This window comes from Pseudophryne corroboree, chromosome 7 (genome assembly GCF_028390025.1).
Source record: "Pseudophryne corroboree isolate aPseCor3 chromosome 7, aPseCor3.hap2, whole genome shotgun sequence".
NCBI lineage: Eukaryota > Metazoa > Chordata > Amphibia > Anura > Myobatrachidae > Pseudophryne > Pseudophryne corroboree.
Window position 1 is genome coordinate 332389936 of NC_086450.1, and position 18708 is coordinate 332408643.

Genomic DNA, 18708 nt, shown 5'->3' on the forward strand with positions numbered 1-18708 from the left:
GACATAAATAAATGACTATCTTGATGCTATTCCAATACCCTCGCTTTCTACTGAAGCGGCTGAATTCCTAGATTCCCCTTTGTCATTGACGGAGATAGTTACTGCTATTAAAATGTTTCCTGGAGGCAAAGCACCGGGGCTAGACGGAATACCTACTGAGCTCTATAAAAAAACATACAGAATTTTATGGGCCCAAACTGCTTACACTGTTCAATGACTTATTGGAATTTGGCTCACTACCTGCCTCTATGACAGAAGCTTTGATAATAGTTCTTTTGAAACCAGATAAAGACCCAGAGAAAGTGGCATCGTATAGGCCTATCTCGCTACTATCTACCGACGTCAAGATCTTGGCAAAGGTCCTAGCACTTCGGTTAAATTCTGTTATAACTCAAATTATTCATATAGGTCAGACTGGTTTCGTGCCGGGGCGGTCCACTCTCACTAATCTAAGGCGTTTATTTACGTATCTACAGGGCCCTCGCGGGGACGCTGGCTCCTCTATTATAGTATCTTTTGATGCTGCTAAAACTTTTGATTCAGTGGAGTGGGCGTTCTTGTGGGGGTCTATGGCTTGCTTCGGCATCAGACCACTCTTTATACAATGGGTCAAATTACTGTATTCAACCCCCTCTGCCAGGGTCTCGGTAAACGGTTTCACTTCCTCTGCCTTCCCACTGGCCAGGGGTACGAGGCAGGGCTGCCCGTTATCCCCTATTCTCTTTGCCTTGGCAGTGGAACCGTTAGCATGTCTGGTTCGTTCTGACCCGAAGGTGAGGGACTTCCGGGTGGGACATGTTACGGATAAAATTGCCCTATAAGCAGATGATATACTGTTGTTTATATCAGACTATAGTAGTACCATGCCCTATATATTGCGTATTATTGACACATTCGGCGGGTACTCTGGTTTGTCCATCAATTGGGAAAAGTCTTGCATCCTGCCCTTTCGTGGTATTTGTCCTAGTGCCCCTCTTGTGAATCTCCCTCTTCGATGGGTAGACTCATTTAAATATTCAGGAGTGTGGGTCACAAACAATCCCTCTCAATATTTCTCCTTAAATATAAAACCACATGTGGATTGTTTACATACCCGTATTGCAGTGTGGGGGACTTTACCCCTCACTGTAATGGGTCGCCCTGCCTAAATTGCTATATGCGCTGCAACACTCCCCTGTATATCTTCCACTAAAAACTTTTAAGAAAATTGATGGCCTTCTTTCATCCATTGTATGGTCTAGTTGTCAGGTCAGAATAAAATTGGACACCCTCACACGCCCAAGTGATTCTGGGGGGCCTGTTTCTCCCTAAATTCAGTCTATATTATCTAGCAGCACAACTGGTGCACATCAGTAAATGGTTACAAGATCCTGATAGGGATGAATTGATTTCCCGAATTCTTTATGAAACAGACCCAAAAACTGTTCCCCAATATAACTTTTATTGAGTGACAATGTGTCACTTTATAAACTCCCAGTCGTCAAACAGGCAATTTTGGTCTGGAGACAGACACATAGACTGTTGCAGGGAGAGGGCTGGGACCCGGAAACGCCCTTAGCATAAACGCGCACCCTTAATGAGCTTGCTTCACTACAGGTTAAGGAGGTCTGGCACAGTCATGGGGTAAAGTCTCTTGGACAATTATATCACATGGGTATATTTAAGACTTTCCAACAACTCCAGGAAGATTACAATATTCCTACTTTGTATTTTTATCGCTATTTACAACTCCGCCACGCATGTTAGACTCAATTTGCGGCTGCCCCCGATGCTTCGGGACACACCCATTCGTGAACTATTTTCGAACACTCAAAACTGTACTATTTCAATGTTGTATTCGGCTCTGCTCCATGCCTACCATAAAGAGGCCTTTTCTTCTATTAAATTTAAATGGGAGGGGGACTTAGGACCCATCTCAGATGAAATTTGGGAAGACGCTATAGGCGCCTCTAGACTGGTGACTACAACAGTTCGATATCAACAGGTACACCTTTTTGTTTTACACAGAGTCTATATTACCCCGGAGAGGCTAATGAGATACGGAGGTAGGACAGATTCTAAATGCCCCAAGTGTGCTCTAACAGGGGGCACCTTTTGGCACATGCTCTGGTCTTGTCAAATAGTTAATGCATTCTGGCAAGATGTGATCAAGATTATAGTTTCCACTGGAATACCTGCTGATGTAATGTCCCCTCCTGTGTGTGAGTTGGCGGTGGTGGATGAGGAGTTGCTCGATGCCCCCTCCAGACATTATGTTATGTTATAAATATATGTGACTTGCACAAGTATCTATAGTCCGCTCGTGGATGGCACCCACTGGCCCAGACACAGATTCATGGATAGCCTTAGTGAATACCACGGTAGCACATGAAAAATGTGTTTACATATCCAGAACAGCCATCGCTAAATTCTATAAGATATGGGATAGATGGTTATCTTCACCATATGCCAAGGGTACTCACATCAATATGCTCTGTGGTGTCAACTCAATTTCATAAGGATACGTTACGTTGTTACATATTGTAGAAAAGTAACAGTAACTAATGATCACACAGAAATAATGTTTAATATCTGTTTATTCAGGTTGATAATTTATAAGGCTGGAACACATGGACATTTCAATGTATGGGTGGTCCCATACATATTCCACATTGATTGAAATCAAGTTGTTACCATCTACACTTTATCCTGTATCATTCGCTTGAATACATATACCAATATCACCCGTCTCTCTAAATCTGCATCTTAACACTGTTATTTACTGTTTAATTAATGTCAATGACAGCAATGCTATTAAGTAATGTTTTATTTGTTTTTTATGTTCCCAAATCAAAACACAATAAAAATTGTTGAATTTAAAAAAAAAAAAAATACAAACATGTAACTATGTTGCAGATCATTTGTAGAAAATAAATACAGATTTAAACACCATTTATAAGTGGAGCATATAAAGCACCTTAAAATGTGCTATAATTAATAGAAAGTAATTATACTTTATAAATAAGATGTTGCAATAGTTTCATAGTGTTCCCTTGAGATTCATACACATTAATTGCAAACAAAAGGTGAAAGTGGCAAAGAGCACATACTGCCAGAGTATGCAGATTTAAAAATTTTTGGGAAATATTACATATATAAATATATACACAGCATAAATATTTTGTTAAGATAAAAAACTAATAACATCTGCCCCTCTAGTACCACCTGCTCTACAGGGTCAGGTCAGTCTCTACCTATAGAGATGCCCTCAGCTTAGTATAGGACAGCTAGGGAATAAAGGTGCATACACACTGTGCGAAACTGACTTATGTGTGATTTTGACTAAGCGATGCGGACTATGCGATATTGGAGGTCATTCCGACCTGTTCGCACGCTGCAGTTTGTCGCAGTGGTGCAAATGGTCGAACTGCGCATGCGCGGAGGATGCATTGCGCACGCATGTCGTTGCCCGGCGACGCAGCAATGCTGCCAGCGGAAAAAGTGATCGCAGCAGCGACTGCAAGAAGTCTAACTAGCGGGAGTCGTTCCGGGGCATCAACTGACCGTTTTCCAGGCGTGGTGAGGAAAACGCAGGCGTGTCCAGGCGTTTGGAGGGCGGATGTCTGACATCAATCCCAGGACCATCGTCGCTGGATCCGTTGTACAGGGTAAGAAAGTCTGACCCTTGTCTTGTTTTGCAGGAAACTTTTTTAGCATAGCAGGGCTGCACAAGCGATCGCAGCCCTGCTATGCTAAAATACACTCCCCCATAGGCAGCGTCAAGTTGGTCGCACGAGTAGCAAAAAGTTGCTACATGCGATCAACTCGGAATGAGGGCCATTGTCTTTGTGTGCTTGCAATTTTTGCTATACATTGTACTAGATAGTCAAAATTGACTTGCTGCACAGTCTATTTTTTCATGTGATACCGACCCAGCGGTACTGCGCATCGGTATTGCAAGCTGTGTACACATGGTGCAATTTGCACTAACTTTCCTTGTGATTTTCACTATACAGTCAAAATTGCAAAGGTATATCACACCGTGTGTATGCACCTTATGGTTCACAATTCCGGAATGCTGGGTATTTTTTATGTACGGTGACATAAACAAAAATAAGAATTTACTTACCGATAATTCTATTTCTCATAGTCCGTAGTGGATGCTGGGGACTCCGTAAGGACCATGGGGAATAGCGGCTCCGCAGGAGACTGGGCACATCTAAAGAAAGCTTTAGGACTATCTGGTGTGCACTGGCTCCTCTCCCTATGACCCTCCTCCAAGCCTCAGTTAGGATACTGTGCCCGGACGAGCGTACACAATAAGGAAGGATTTTGAATCCCGGGTAAGACTCATACCAGCCACACCAATCACACCGTACAACCTGTGATCTGAACCCAGTTAACAGCATGATAACAGAGGAGCCTCTGAAAGATGGCTCACAACAATAATAACCCGATTTTTGTAACAATAACTATGTACAAGTATTGCAGACAATCCGCACTTGGGATGGGCGCCCAGCATCCACTACGGACTATGAGAAATAGAATGATCGGTAAGTAAATTCTTATTTTCTCTAACGTCCTAAGTGGATGCTGGGGACTCCGTAAGGACCATGGGGATTATACCAAAGCTCCCAAACGGGCGGGAGAGTGCGGATGACTCTGCAGCACCAAATGAGAGAACTCCAGGTCCTCCTCAGCCAGGATATCAATTTTGTAGAATTTTACAAACGTATTTGCTCCTGACCAAGTAGCTGCTCGGCAAAGTTGTAAAGCCGAGACCCCTCGGGCAGCCGCCCAAGATGAGCCCACCTTCCTTGTGGAGTGGGCATTTACAGATTTTTGGCTGTGGCAGGCCTGCCACAGAATGTGCAAGCTGAATTGTACTACAAATCCAACAAGCAATAGTCTGCTTAGAAGCAGGAGCACCCAGCTTGTTGGGTGCACACAGGATAAACAGCGAGTCAGATTTCCTGACTCCAGCCGTCCTGGAAACATATATTTTCAGGGCACTGACAACGTCTAGCAACTTGGAGGCCTCCAAGTCCCTAGTAGCCGCAGGCACCACCAATAGGTTGGTTCAGGTGAGACGCTGAAACCACCTTGGGGAGAAACTGAGGACGAGTCCTCAATTCCGCCCTGTCCGAATGGAAAATCAGATAAGGGCTTTTTCAGGATAAAGCCGCCAATTCTGACACGCGCCTGGCCCAGGCCAGGGCCAACAGCATGACCACTTTCCATGTGAGATATTTTAACTCCACAGATTTAAGTGGTTCAAACCAATGTGACTTTTGGAACCCAAAACTACATTGAGATCCCAAAGTGCCACTGGAGGCACAAAAGGAGGCTGTATATGCAGTACCCCTTTTACAAACGTCTGAACTTCAGGGACTGAAGCTAGTTCTTTTTGGAAGAAAATTGACAGGGCCGAAATTTGAACCTTAATGGACCCCAATTTCAGGCCCATAGACACTCCTGTTTGCAGGAAATGTAGGAATCGACCCAGTTGAATTTCCTCCGTCGGGCCTTACTGGCCTCGCACCACGCAACATATTTTCGCCAATTGCGGTGATAATGTTTTTGCGGTTACATCCTTCCTGGCTTTGATCAGGATAGGGATGACTTCATCCAGAATGCCTTTTTTCCTTCAGGATCCGGCGTTCAACCGCCATGCCGTCAAACGCAGCCGCGGTAAGTCTGGAACAGACAGGGTCCTTGCTGGAGCAGGTCCCTTCTTAGAGGTAGAGGCCACGGATCCTCCGTGAGCATCTCTTGAAGTTCCGGTTACCAAGTCCTTCTTGGCCAATCCGGAACCACGAATATAGTGCTTACTCCTCTCCATCTTATCAATCTCAGTACCTTGGGTATGAGAAGCAGAGGAGGGAACACATACCCTGACTGGTACACCCACGGTGTTACCAGAGCGTCTACAGCTTATTGCCTGAGGGTCCCTGGACCTGGCGCAATACCTGTCGAGTTTTTAATCATGTGGAAGACTTCTGGGTGAAGTCCCCACTCTCCCGGGTGGAGGTCGTGCTGAGGAAGTCTGCTTCCCAGTTGTCCACTCCCGGAATGAATACTGCTGACAGTGCTATCACATGATTTTCCGCCCAGCGAAGAATCCTTGCAGCTTCTGCCATTGCCCTCCTGCTTCTTGTGCCACCCTGTCTGTTTACGTGGGTGACTGCCGTGATGTTGTCCGACTGGATCAACACCGGCTGACCTTGAAGCAGAGGTCTTGCTAAGCTTAGAGCATTGTAAATGTCCCTTAGCTTCAGGATATTTATGTGAAGTGATGTCTCCAGGCTTGACCATAAGCCCTGGATATTCCTTCCCTGTGTGACTGCTCCCCAGCCTCGCAGGCTGGCATCCGTGGTCACCAGGACCCAGTCCTGAATGCCTAATCTGCGGCCCTCTAGAAGATGAGCACTCTGCAACCACCACAGGAGGGACACCCTTGTCCTTGGTGACAGGGTTATCCGCTGATGCATCTGAAGATGCGATCCGGACCATTTGTCCAGCAGGTCCCACTGGAAAGTTCTTGCGTGGAATCTGCCGAATGGGATTGCTTCGTAGGAAGCCACCATTTTACCCAGAACCCTTGTGCATTGATGCACTGAGACTTGGCTCGGTTTGAGGAGGTTCCTGACTAGCTCGGATAACTCCCTGGCTTTCTCCTCCGGGAGAAACACCTTTTTCTGGACTGTGTCCAGGATCATCCCTAGGAACAGAAGACACGTCGTCGGAACCAGGTGCGATTTTGGAATATTGAGAATCCAATCGTGCTGCCGCAACACTACCTGAGATAGTGCTACACCGACCTCCAACTGTTCCCTGGATCTTACCCTTATCAGGGAATTGTCCAAGGAAGGGATAACTAAAATTCACTTCCTTCGAAGGAATATCATCATTTCGGACATTACCTTGGTAAAGACCCGGGGTGCCGTGTACCATCCATACGGCAGCGTCTGAACTGATAGTGACAGTTCTGTACCATAAACCTGAGGTACCCTTGGTGAGAAGGGTAAATTTTGACATGAAGGTAAGCATCCTTGATGTCCCGAGACATCATGTAGTCCCCTTCTTCCAGGTTCGCAATCACTGCTCTGAGTGACTCAATCTTGAATTTGAACCTCTGTACGTAAGTGTTCAAAGATTTTAGATTTAGAATCGGTCTCACCGAGCCGTCCGGCTTCGGTACCACAACAGTGTGGAATAATACCCCGTTCCCTGTTGCAGGAGGGGTATCTTGATTATCACCTGCTGGGAATACAGCTTGTGAATGGCTTCCAAAACTGTCTCCCTGTCAGAAGGAGACATCGGTAAAGCCGACTTTAGGAAACGGCGAGGGGGAGACGTCTCGAATTCTAATTTGTACCCCTGAGATATCACCTGAAGGATCCAGGGGTCTACTTGCGAGTGAGCCCACTGCGCGCTGAAATTCATTGAGACGGGCCCCCCACCGTGCCTGATTCTGCTTGTAAAGCCCCAGCGTATACTGAGGGCTTGGCAGAGGCGGGAGAGGGTTTCTGTTCCTGGGAACTGACTGATTTCTGCAGCCTTTTTCCTCTCCCTCTGTCACGGGGCAGAAATGAGGAACCTTTTGCCCGCTTGTCCACGAAAAGACTGCGCCTGATAATACGGCGTCTTCTCATGTTGAGAGGCGACCTGGGGTACAAACGTGGAATTCCCAGCTGTTGCAGTGGCCACCAGGTCTGAAAGACCGACCCCAAATAACTCCTCCCTTAATAAAGCAATACTTCCAAATGCCGTTTGGAATACGCATCACCTGACCACTGACGTGTCCATAACCCTCTACTGGTAGAAATGGACAACGCGCTTAGACTTGATGCCAGTCGGCAAATATTCCGCTGTGCATCACGCATATATAAAAATGCATCTTTTAAATGCTCTATAGGCAAAAATATACTGTCCCTATCTAGGGTATCAATATTTTCAGTCAGGGAATCCGACCACGCCAACCCAGCACTGCACATCCAGGCTGAGGCGATTGCTGGTCGCAGTATAACACCAGTATGTGTGTAAATACCTTTTAGGATACCCTCCTGCTTTCTATCAGCAGGATCCTTAAGGGCAGCCATCTCAGGCGAAGGTAGAGCCCTTACAAGCGTGTGAGCGCTTTATCCCCCCTAGGGGGTGTTTCCCAACGCACCCTAACCTCTGGCGGGAAAGGATATAATGCCAATAACATTTTAGAAATTATCCGTTGTTATCGGGGGAAACCCACGCATCATCACACACCTCATTTAATTTCTCAGATTCAGGAAAACTACAGGTAGTTTTTCCTCACCGAACATAATGCCCCTTTTTTGGTGGTACTCGTATTATCAGAAATGTGTAAAACATTTTTCATTGCCTCAATCATGTAACGTGTGGCCCTACTGGAAGTCACATTCGTCTCTTCACCGTCGACACTGGAGTCAGTATCCGTGTCGGCGTCTATATCTGCCATCTGAGGTAACGGGCGCTTTAGAGCCCCTGACGGCCTATGAGACGTCTGGACAGGCACAAGCTGAGTAGCCGGCTGTCTCATGTCAACCACTGTCTTTTATACAGAGCTGACACTGTCACGTAATTCCTTCCAACAGTTCATCCACTCAGGTGTCGACCCCCTAGGGGGTGACATCACTATTACAGGCAATCTGCTCCGTCTCCACATCATTTTTCTCCTCATACATGTCGACACAAAAGTACCGACATACAGCACACACACAGGGAATGCTCTGATAGAGGACAGGACCCCACTAGCCCTTTGGGGAGACAGAGGGAGAGTTTGCCAGCACACACCAGAGCGCTATATATATACAGGGATAACCTTATATAAGTGTTTTTCCCCTTATAGCTGCTGTATAGTTAATACTGCGCCTAATTAGTGCCCCCCTCTCTTTTTTTAACCCTTTCTGTAGTGTAGTGACTGCAGGGGAGAGACAGGGAGCTTCCCTCCAACGGAGCTGTGAGGGAAAATGGCGCCAGTGTGCTGAGGAGATAGGCTCCGCCCCTTTTTCGCGGACTTTTCTCCTGCTTTTTTATGTATTCTGGCAGGGGTTAAATGCATCCATATAGCCCAGGAGCTATATGTGATGCATTTTTTTGCCATCCAAGGTGTTTTTATTGCGTCTCAGGGCGGCCCCCCCAGCGCCCTGCACCCTCAGTGTGAAGTGTGCTGAGAGCAATGGCGCACAGCTGCAGTGCTGTGCGCTACCTTGTTGAAGACAGGACGTCTTCTGCCGCCGATTTTCCGGACCTCTTCTGCCTTCTGGCTCTGTAAGGGGGCCGGCGGCGCGGCTCTGGGACCCATCCAAGCTGGGCCTGTGATCGTCCCTCTGGAGCTAATGTCCAGTAGCCTAAGAAGCCCAATCCACTCTGCACACAGGTGAGTTCGCTTCTTCTCCCCTTAGTCCCTCGATGCAGTGAGCCTGTTGCCAGCAGGTCTCACTGAAAATAAAAAACCTAATCTAAAACTTTCACTAAGAAGCTCAGGAGAGCCCCTAGTGTGCACCCTTCTCGTTCGGGCACAGAGATCTAACTGAGGCTTGGAGGAGGGTCATAGGGGGGAGGAGCCAGTGCACACCAGATAGTCCTAAAGCTTTCTTTAGATGTGCCCAGTCTCCTGCGGAGCCGCTATTCCCCATGGTCCTTACGGAGTCCCCAGCATCCACTTAGGACGTTAGAGAAATAGGATTTTGGTACTCACCGTTAAATCCTTTTCTCCTAGTCCGTAGAGGATGCTGGGGACTCCAAAAGGACCATGGGGTATAGACAGGATCCGCAGGAGCTTGGGCACACTAAAAAGACTTAAGACTGGGTGTGAACTGGCTCCTCCCTCTATGCCCCTCCTCCAGACCCCAGTTATAGGAACTGTGCCCAGGAGAGACGGAGATTACAAGAATAGATTTTTGTCTTAACTAAGGGCTATCAAATTACCAGCCCACACCATAACCATACCGTACAACCGGAATAACGCCAAACCAGATAACAGTATGCATAAAACTCCAGCAACCAGCTGCAACAAACCAATACACAAGTCGTGTATAACCGAACTTAACCAGTAAGAAAATATATAATGCAAGTAATAGTCCGCACTGGGACGGGCGCCCAGCATCCTCTACGGACTAGGAGAAAAGGATTTAACGGTGAGTACCAAAATCCTATTTTCTCTTACGGCCTAGAGGATGCTGGGGACTCCAAAAGGACCATGGGGATTATACCAAAGCTCCATAACGGGTGGGAGAGTGCGGACGACTCTGCAGCATCGACTGAGCAAACGCCAGGTCCTCATCGGCCAGGGTATCAAACTTATAGAATTTAGCAAAAAAGTGTTCGAACCCGACCAGGTAGCCGCTCGGCAAAGCTGTAGTGCCGAAACACCGCGGGCAGCCGCCCAAGATGAGCCCACCTTTCTGGTAGAATGGGCTTTAACAGACTTCGGCACCGGCAACCCCACCGAAGAATGAGCTTGCTGGATCGTACTACAAATCCAGCGTACACTAGTCTGTTTTGACGCGGGATGACCAACCTTGTTGGCCGCATACAAAACAAAGAACGCTTCAGTTTTCCTAGTAACAGCTGTCCTAGAAACGTAAACTTTTAACGCTCTTACAACATCCAGAGATTTTGGAATCGCCACTTCTTCCGTAGCTACCGGAACCACAATAGGTTGGGTAATGTGAAATGACGAAACCACCTTCGGTAGAAATTGTTGACGAGTCCTCAATTCCGCCCTATCCGCATGAAAAATCAAGTACGGACTCTTATGAGATAAAACTGCCAATTCCGATACTCGCCTGGCAAATGCCAGCGCCAAAAGCATAACAACCTTCCAAGTGAGAAATTTTAATTCCACCGTCCGCAAAGGTTCAAACCAGGAAGACATGAGGAACCGTAAGACGACATCAAGGTCCCATGGCGCTACAGGCGGTACAAACGGTGGATTGATATGCATTACACCCTTCACAAAAGTCTGAACCTCTGGGAGGGCAGCTAACACTTCTTGAAAGAAAATAGACAAAGCCGTAATTTGCACTTTGATGGAACCCAATTTCAGGCCTGCATCTACACCCGCCTGTAAAAAGTGGAGAAAACGACCCAAGTGAAACTCCTCCGCAGGAGCCTTATTAACCTCACACCAGGAAACATATTTCCTCCAGATACGGTGATAGTGTTTCGCCGTAACCTCTTTCCTAGCCTTAATGAGAGTTGGAATGACCTCCCTGGGAATACCCTTACGAGCTAAGATCTGGCGCTCAACCTCCATGCCGTCAAATGCAGCCGCGGTAAGTCCGGAAACACGCATGGACCCTGTAACAACAGATCCTCTCTTAGAGGAAGCGGCCAAGGATCTTCCACCAGTAAGTCCTGAAGATCCGGGTACCAGGCCCTTCTTGGCCAGTCTGGGACGACGAGAATCGCCTGAACCCTTGCTTGACGAATGATCCCCAGCACCTTTGGAATGAGAGGAAGAGGAGGGAACACCTACACCGACTGGAAGACCCACGGAGACACCAGGGCGTCCACCTCCGTGGCTTGTGGGTCCTGAGGAAAGCCTGATGCGGAGGATATATCAGCACATGTAAGTAGGCATCCTTTATGTCGACTGACGCCATAAAATCCCCCCCTCCAGGCTGGCAATCACCGCTCGAAGGGATTCCATCTTAAACTTGAAGACTTTCAAGTATGGATTGAGGGATTTTAGATTTAGAATTGGTCTGACCGAACCGTCCGGTTTCGGTACCACAAAGAGGCTCGAGTAGAACCCCTCCCCCCGCTGGGACGGAGGGACGGGAACAATGACCCTCTGTAGACATAAATTTAGAATGGCCGCCCGGACCACCTCCCTGTCCGGAAGAACCACTGGTAATGCCGAAATGAAGAACCGGTGAGGGGGCATCTCCTGAAACCCCAGTTTGGATCCTTGAGACACTATTTCTAACACCCAAGGATCCAGGTCTGATTGAATCCAGACCTGGCTGAATACCTGAAGACGGCCCCCCACCGGTCCGGACTCCCCCAGGGAAGCCCCAGCGTCATGCGGTGGACTTGGTAGCAGCCGGGGAGGAATTCTGGTCCAGTGCACCTGAGGTTGCAGGAATTTTTCTTCCCCGTCCTCTACCCTTTGAGGCGAGGAAAGACGAACCCTTTCCACGCCTGTATTTATTGTGACGAAAGGACTGCATTTGCTGATGTGGTGCCTACTTCTGTTGTGTGGGAACATAAGGAAGAAAAGAGGACTTACCCGCAGTCGCGGTCGAGACTAGGTCCGCCAGGCCGTCCCCAAACAAGACTGTACCTTTAAAGGGTAGAGCTTCCATAGACCTTTTGGAGTCGGCATCAGCATTCCATTGATGGATCCACAAGGCCCTCCTGGCAGATATCGACATGGCATTGGTCCTTGATCCCAAGAGACAGACGTCGCTTGCCGCGTCCTTCAGGTAATCTGCAGCGTCCTTAATATAACCGAGAGTCAGAAGGACATTACCTTTATCAAGAGTATCCATGTCACTAGCTAAATTCTCCGCCCATTTAGCAATAGCACTACTCACCCATATCGACGCCACAGCAGGTCTGAGCAATTCACCCGTATTAGCGAAAATGGACTTCAGACATGTCTACAACTTGCGATCCGCTGGATTCTTGAGAGCTGCCGTGTCAGGAGACGGAAGCGCCACCTTCTTAGACAAACGGGATAGAGCTTTATCAACGGTTGGAGATGTCTCCCATTTTTCCCTGTCATCAGAGGGAAAAGGATACGCCATAAAAATCCTCTTGGGAATCTGCCATTTCTTATCCGGCGATTCCCAAGCCTTTTCACAAAGAGTATTCATTTCATGAGAGGGGGGAAACTTTACCTCAGGTTTCTTCCCCTTGAATAAGCAAATCCTTGTTTCCTGCACCGCAGGTTCATCAGAATCTGCAACACATCCTTTACAGCCACAATCATGTATTGAATACTCTTAACCAAACGTGGATGCAACGCCGCCTCAGTGAAATCGACCTCGGATTCAGAGTCCGTGTCGGTATCCGTATCCCCCACCTGAGTAAAAGGCCTCTTATGGGACCTGGATGGGGTCTGTACCTGAGATAAAGCCTCCTCCATAGATTTCTTCCACACCTGGGTCTGTGACTCAGACTTATCTAACCTCTTAGATAAAGAAGCTACATTGGAATTTATTGTAGTAAGTAGTGCTAGTAAATCAGGAGTCGGCTGCGTTGACAGTGCTAGCTCTAGCCCCGCATCCCCACCTCCTACAACCTCCTCTGGTGAATAACATTCAGGTTCCGACATGTCGACACGCAGTACCGACACCCACAACACCCAGAACCGTCCCAGCAAGGTGACAGGCCCACAATTCATCCCAGAAGAGGAGACAGAGGGAGTATGCCAGCTCACACCCCAACGCCTGTATTGGGACACAGAAGATTAAGTGTACCCAGCGCTGCCTTATAGTTCACAACTGGTACCCCACAGCGGCTCCCCACTGGAGATGCCCCTTGTACTTGCAGAAAACGTTGAGGTCCCGGCAGCGTCTCTCCCTCGGTGCTGTGTAGGGAGAAAATGGCGCGCAAGTGAGCCGCGGACCGAAGCTCCGCCCCCTTCCCGGCGGCTTCGGCCCGCCAAATTTTAACATACAAAAAATGCCCGGCGGGGGTCTGTAATAAAGTGCCTCGACACCTACGATCTTTTGCCGGCTCAGTAACCTCAGTAACATGCCCCCCAGGGCGCCCCCCCCCCCCAGCGCCCTGCACCCAGTGACAAGCGTTGGCGATGTGTGTGTGGGAGCATGGAGCACAGCGTTACCGCTGTGCTTTACCTTCCGTCACTGAAGTCTTCTGCCGTCCTGAAGTCTTCTGTTCTTCTCATACTCACCCGACTTCTGACTTCTGGCTTCTGTGAGGGGGTGACGGCGTGGCTCCGGAAACAAGCAGCTAGGCGCACCAAGTGATCGAACCCTCTGGAGCTAATGGTGTCCAGTAGCCGAGAAGCAGAGCCTTCAAACTCACAGAAGTAGGTCTGCTTCTCTCCCCTCACTCCCACGCTGCAGGGAGCCTGTAGCCAGCAGGGCTCCCTGAAAATAAAAAACCTAACAAAAAGTATTTTCCTAGAGAAACTCAGGAGAGCTCCCCTAGTGTGCATCCAGTCACTCCTGGGCACAAAGTCTAACTGGGGTCTGGAGGAAGGGCATAGAGGGAGGAGCCAGTTCACACCCAGTCTTAAGTCTTTTTAGTGTGCCCAAGCTCCTGCGGATCCCGTCTATACCCCATGGTCCTTTTGGAGTCCCCAGCATCCTCTAGGACGTAAGAGAAATAATATAATTGTTAACAATAGGAGCCAGAAAAGGTGTGTGTATGTGTGTGGTAAGTACTGAACACAATGTACAGTATATTGCCATCCAGCTCTTAAGCACCTGAAGCTATTTCTAGGTTACTAAACAATGGATCATTCGAATTCTGGGTCTAATAAGTACAGCATTGCATAGAACAGAGCGCAACAGATTTTATACTCTGTTGTTTGATGGATATTAGTATATTGTTACCATTCAAAAGTGTAGAAGCACATATAGTACCTGCTTTACTGCATCCAGTAATCGCTCCATGAGAAATTGTCTTTTCAAGTCATTGTTCTGTAACCCTGAAATGAGAACATACTGCAATCAGCTAACAATGGGCAGCACATAATGTAAGTCCTTCATGTTCTAATTTGAATAGTAGTAGCCAGTAATATATGAGACGATATATTGAGCAGTGATTCTGGAATCCTATTGTACAATGTAAAAAATGGTTTTGTTAAACTTCAAGAGCAGCAAGTAATGCTGTAATGCTGACTGTGCAAAAAAATTTACTGTCAGCAACTCGCTTCCCTGATGGCTGCAAAAAGACTTCATATTCAATGGTTACCTCCAACGGAACAAGTATGCTAAAGTCCAGCTCAACTATATCATCATGGGGATCCGGTCTCTAGGTCGACAGTAACTAGGTTGACAGGGTTTCTATGTCGACATGTTCTAGGTCGACAGGTGAAAAGGTCGACATGAGTTTGTCATGATTTATTTTTTATTTTTTTACCTTTTCATATTTAACGATCCACGTGGACAACGATTGGAACGGTAATGCCCGTAGCATGGCGAGCGGACATGGTGCACTAATTGGGGTTCCCGGTCACTCTAAGAAGAAAACTACACCAAAAAAACATTAAAAACTCATGTCGATCTTTTGACCTGTCGACCTAGACCATGTCGACCTAAAGACCCTGTCGACCTAGTTACTATCTACCTTCCATGCCACACCCAACATCATGATAGTAACATTATCCATGGATAATGTGTTGCATGATTTCATCTCTCCCTATTAGTCAATAAATTATTATTTATTAGCAGTTATTTATATCTCAAACATATTACGTAGCACATTACAGAAAATATTTCAGTCATTCACATCAGCACCTGTCCCACTGGAGTTTACAATCTATGGGGGTGATTCAGGCCTAATCGCTGGGCTGCAAACTCTGCTGTCCTGCGTTTGTCCTGCGTTTGTCCTTCCTCCAGGGGAAGTATAAATACCCACTGCAAGTGTGCGATCCCATGTGTACGCCGAGCTGCAAAAATCCGCTGTGTGCTGTCTGTGCTCAGTCCACGACTTACTCCTACAGTGCGATGAGAAGAGGCTGATCGGGGTCGGAGCTGACGTCAGACACCCTCCCTGAAAACGCTTGGGAACACCTGCGTTTTTTTAGACACTCCCAATAATCGTTCAGTTGCCACCCATAAACGGCCTCCTACTGTCAATCACCTTGCGAACGCCCATGCGATCAAATTTTTCGCACCATCCCCTCGCTGACCGCCGATGCCCTTTGTTGTTGTCCAATGTGCGCGTGCATTGCAGTGCATACGCAGTTACTACCTGATCGCCCACTGTGCGAAAACGCACAACAGTGATCAGGTCTGAATCACCCCCTATATTCCCTAGCACGTGGACACACACTCACACTAGGATTTATTATTTATTATTAGTTATTATTATTTGTCAGAATCCAATTATCCTAATAAGTATGTGTATGGAATGAGGGAAGAAACCTAAGCACCCAAAATAAACCCATGGAAACACAAAAAGAACATACAAACTCCAAATAAAAACAGTCAGGAATTGAACGTATGACGTCAGGGCTGTGAGGCAGCGGTGCTAACCCTTCTACCATTTGTGCTGCTTCAGTGAACCACAGCATCCTTTATTTGATTGTGCATGTGATTTTCAGAATGAAGACTTGCTGCTTGTTATACTGGTCTGGTCCTTTTGGCTAAGAGGGAACTGACACAGGGACAAATAACTACTCAAACAGGAACAGGCAGCAGAGAGTGGGGATACATATAGCGGGTTGGGTACTGGACACCGGCAGTCGGGATGCTGGCGGTCAGAATACAGGCTCTGGCATGCCGACTGTTTAAAATCCCGACAGGGGCGCAGGAGGCAGCTAACCTTAATCCTCCCCCTCCCTTTCCACAGCCTAACCCTAACCTCCACCGCCCACAGCCTAACCCTAACCCTCACTTCCTGCAGCCTACACCTAACCCTCCCTCCCGCAGCCTAAACCTAACCCTCACTTCCTGTAGCCTACACCTAACCCTCACTTCCTGTAGCCTACACCTAACCCTCACTTCCTGCAGCCTACACCTAACCCTCACTTCCTGCAGCCTAACCCTAACCCTCACTTCCTGCAGCCTACACCTAGCCCTCCCTCCCGCAGCCTAACCCTAACCCTCACTTCCTGCAGCCTACACCTAACCCTCCCTCCCGCAGTCTAAACCTAACCCTCACTTCCTGTAGCCTACACCTAACCCTCACTTCCTGCAGCCTACACCTAACCCTCACTTCCTGCAGCCTACACCTAACCCTCACATCCCGCAGCCTAAACCTAACCCTCTCTCCCGCAGCCTAAACCTAACCCTCTCTCCCGCAGCCTAAACCTAACCCTCCCTCCCGCAGGCCGAAACCTAACCCTTCCAGGGACACTTATGTTCGGGGTCCCGGCTGTTGAGATGCTGGCGGCTGCATTTTAACAGGTGTTGGGATTCCGGTGTCGGCTTTCTGACTGCCAGGATCCCAAGCGCCAGGATGCCAACTACATACCCATGTAGCATAGCTATCAACAGTTCCAGTTTCCATGTGTCACAGTTTTTGGCATTTAAAAGCAGTGTGACCACAGCCAAAATTGCTATGTCCACAAATTAAATGGGTATATATTGGGTGGAATGGAAAAGGTTTAGACAGATTGGGACTATTTTTGTTTGTTTGTTTTTTAGGTGAAATATGAGTGTGGCATAATATAGTGTGCTTTTTACAATCCGTAATGTTTGCGAAGCATTTCATGTTGCACACTTCTTGGTATAGTAAATGTGTAAGCAGGTAGTGAGGCAGCTGGGTGCCCATGGGTGGTGCACTGCAGTCTCTATGGGTTGTGTCACAGTGTGTAGGGCAGATCTGAAGAGCATTTGGAGTCTTGTATACAGTTTCACAAATGTAGTTGCCCTCCTGTTGTACACATTACAAAAAAATTGCTTGCAGCTCTGCATCATACAATCTGCATATATCCACTATAATTAGTAATATAGAATATTGTTACAAAATTTTATATAGGAAGTGCCAACATGTCACCCAGTGCATTACAAGGAATATTTTTTAACTTGCATCAGTGGATCTTTACACTCTACCTTCTCTAATACACACAAACATTAACCTACTACCTGTAGCTTGTTTTTTGACTGTGGGAAGAAACCAAAGAGTGCGAAACACATAGGAAGGTCATAGTACAAATCAACTACCTTAAGATCATGCTATCTGTAAGCAGGCAAATGCTAACAGCTTACGTTACATAACTATACTTAATAAATTAACACACACACATATTATATATATATATATATATATATATATATATATATATATATATATACACACACACACATACATATACATACATGCATACACACACACACATGCATACTGTATTGCGAGGATATGGGGTAATTAGCTCTGCAGCCTCTAGGTGTGGACACATCCTTTTTGTTCCTTGTGTGGGTGGATTCCTCTTGCGACAAACTAAATTGCTGCTCCTCAATGCGAATATATATATATATATATATATATATATATATATATATATATATATATCCAAATCACAGAACAAAGTTCCGGGAAGCCGCACTGACACTCTCCGTTAGAAAAAGCAGGTGTCCGGTTAAATAGAGGTAAATAGAGTCACATGCCAATCCCTCAAAATGAGGTTGGAGACAGAACCAGCACTCTGTGTGATTTTCAAAACAGATCTTTACTTCAAGTTGAACTTCTCTCATAGAGCAATTACATCGACATCAGCATATATCGACAACAGCATATACTCATCGCTTTGCGGTAATATTTCATCACTGGCAAACTCCCAAACAGCCGTTTTCGGTAAGTAACCTTCCTCAGGGGAATAACCAGGCAAAGTATCAAACTGCCATGTCAGAAAGTGCTTGCGTGTGTATATATACACATATATACACATACACACACACACACACACACACACACACACACACACACTGCTCAAAAAAATAAAGGGAACACAATGTAACTCCAAGTCAATCACACTTCTGTGAAATCAAACTGTCCACTTAGGAAGCAACACTGATTGACAATCAATTTCACATGCTGTTGTGAAAATGGAATAGACAACAG

General features: G+C 46.9%; 1 protein-coding gene across 5 annotated transcripts in view; it reads right to left on the reverse strand.

The window, feature by feature from the left end:
- The window catches only part of SNX29 (sorting nexin 29), a 1242095-nt gene that overhangs the window by 1182351 nt on the left and 41036 nt on the right, over positions 1-18708 (reverse strand). For all 5 annotated transcript variants that reach the window (XM_063934344.1, XM_063934341.1, XM_063934342.1 and 2 more), the window contains exon 2: positions 14562-14626. In XM_063934344.1, coding sequence (XP_063790414.1) covers positions 14562-14626 — 65 coding nt within the window. The remainder of the gene's footprint in view (positions 1-14561; positions 14627-18708) is intronic.